The sequence below is a fragment of the Mustela nigripes genome, unplaced genomic scaffold (genome assembly GCF_022355385.1).
Source record: "Mustela nigripes isolate SB6536 unplaced genomic scaffold, MUSNIG.SB6536 HiC_scaffold_4805, whole genome shotgun sequence".
Taxonomy (NCBI): domain Eukaryota; kingdom Metazoa; phylum Chordata; class Mammalia; order Carnivora; family Mustelidae; genus Mustela; species Mustela nigripes.
The window spans coordinates 2,078-3,036 of record NW_026744211.1 but is presented as its reverse complement, the minus strand read 5'-3'; the positions used below and the strand labels follow the sequence as shown (position 1 = coordinate 3,036).

At 45.2% G+C, this 959-nt stretch overlaps 1 protein-coding gene across 1 annotated transcript in view; it reads right to left on the bottom strand.

Moving 5' to 3' along the window:
- Window positions 1–41: 41 nt before the first annotated feature.
- Window positions 42–959, bottom strand: part of LOC132009108 (conserved oligomeric Golgi complex subunit 2-like) — a 2,421-nt gene continuing 1,503 nt past the window's right edge. Inside the window, exon 2 of the mRNA XM_059387487.1 lies at window positions 42–549. Within this exon, the coding sequence (XP_059243470.1) occupies window positions 448–549 (102 nt within the window). The 3' untranslated portion in view covers window positions 42–447. The remainder of the gene's footprint in view (window positions 550–959) is intronic.

Genomic DNA, 959 nt, shown 5'->3' with positions numbered 1-959 from the left:
ACAGAACTGGAAAGCCATGGAAATGAAATAAGAGAGGGAGGGAAAACTGAACATGACTTTAATTGCCATCAGTATAAAATGTGTTGAATTAAAATGAATTGGTATTTCTAGACCGATGATGACATCACAATAATGGAAGGAAACCAATTTTGATTTTGAACCTGGTTAAGGAGAAAGTATAGACAAGAGAAAAGCAGAGGCTCTGGAGTCACACAAATGTCACCGTTGAGATTCGTCCCCACTCTTCATTCCCTTTCCCTGTAAACCCAGGCAAGCGACACCTGCCTCACAGCACTGGTAACAAATAGGGAAGAGCACACGTTCCCAGGTCAGACAGGACAGCCAGGGATCAGCGGCACATGAGGAGGTGACAGGTGGTCACTAAACTGAGCTCAGGTGCATACATAGCAGTTTACGTCACCTTGAGATGGCTCCTCCTGTGACCTCTCAGAGAAGGTGGCAGTGGTGAGGAAGGAACTCCAGGAGCTTATTAGCATACATGATCTTCAGGCCGTCCGGATGAGACTCAACGATCTGCTCTACAATCACCTAGCAGAAGGAAGAGCGATTTATTTTTATTTGTTTGTTTGTTTGTTTGTTTGTTTTTAAAGCACCTACAAGAGAAGTATGAACTATACACTACAGAGAAAAGAATCGAGTAAACCTTAAAAATGCACTTCGTCCTTCCTCCTCCCCACTCAGTATGCTTTCTAAACAGGAGGTAAGTAACAACGGCAGAAAAATCTAGGTCCAGGGATTTGGGAATACTGCTCCAACCCTGGGGGACACAGAGGCTGAGGGACAGAGACTGGCCTGAAGCTAAAACATCACACACACTCATCTGCTTCCCTTCTGAGCTTAAAAGCGAAATACTGTATCTGCAGACAACAGCTCTGTACCATCTACACCCTGGCCTTATCCTCTACCGTCTCCAGAACAGGGAAAGGGCTGAGATGGAA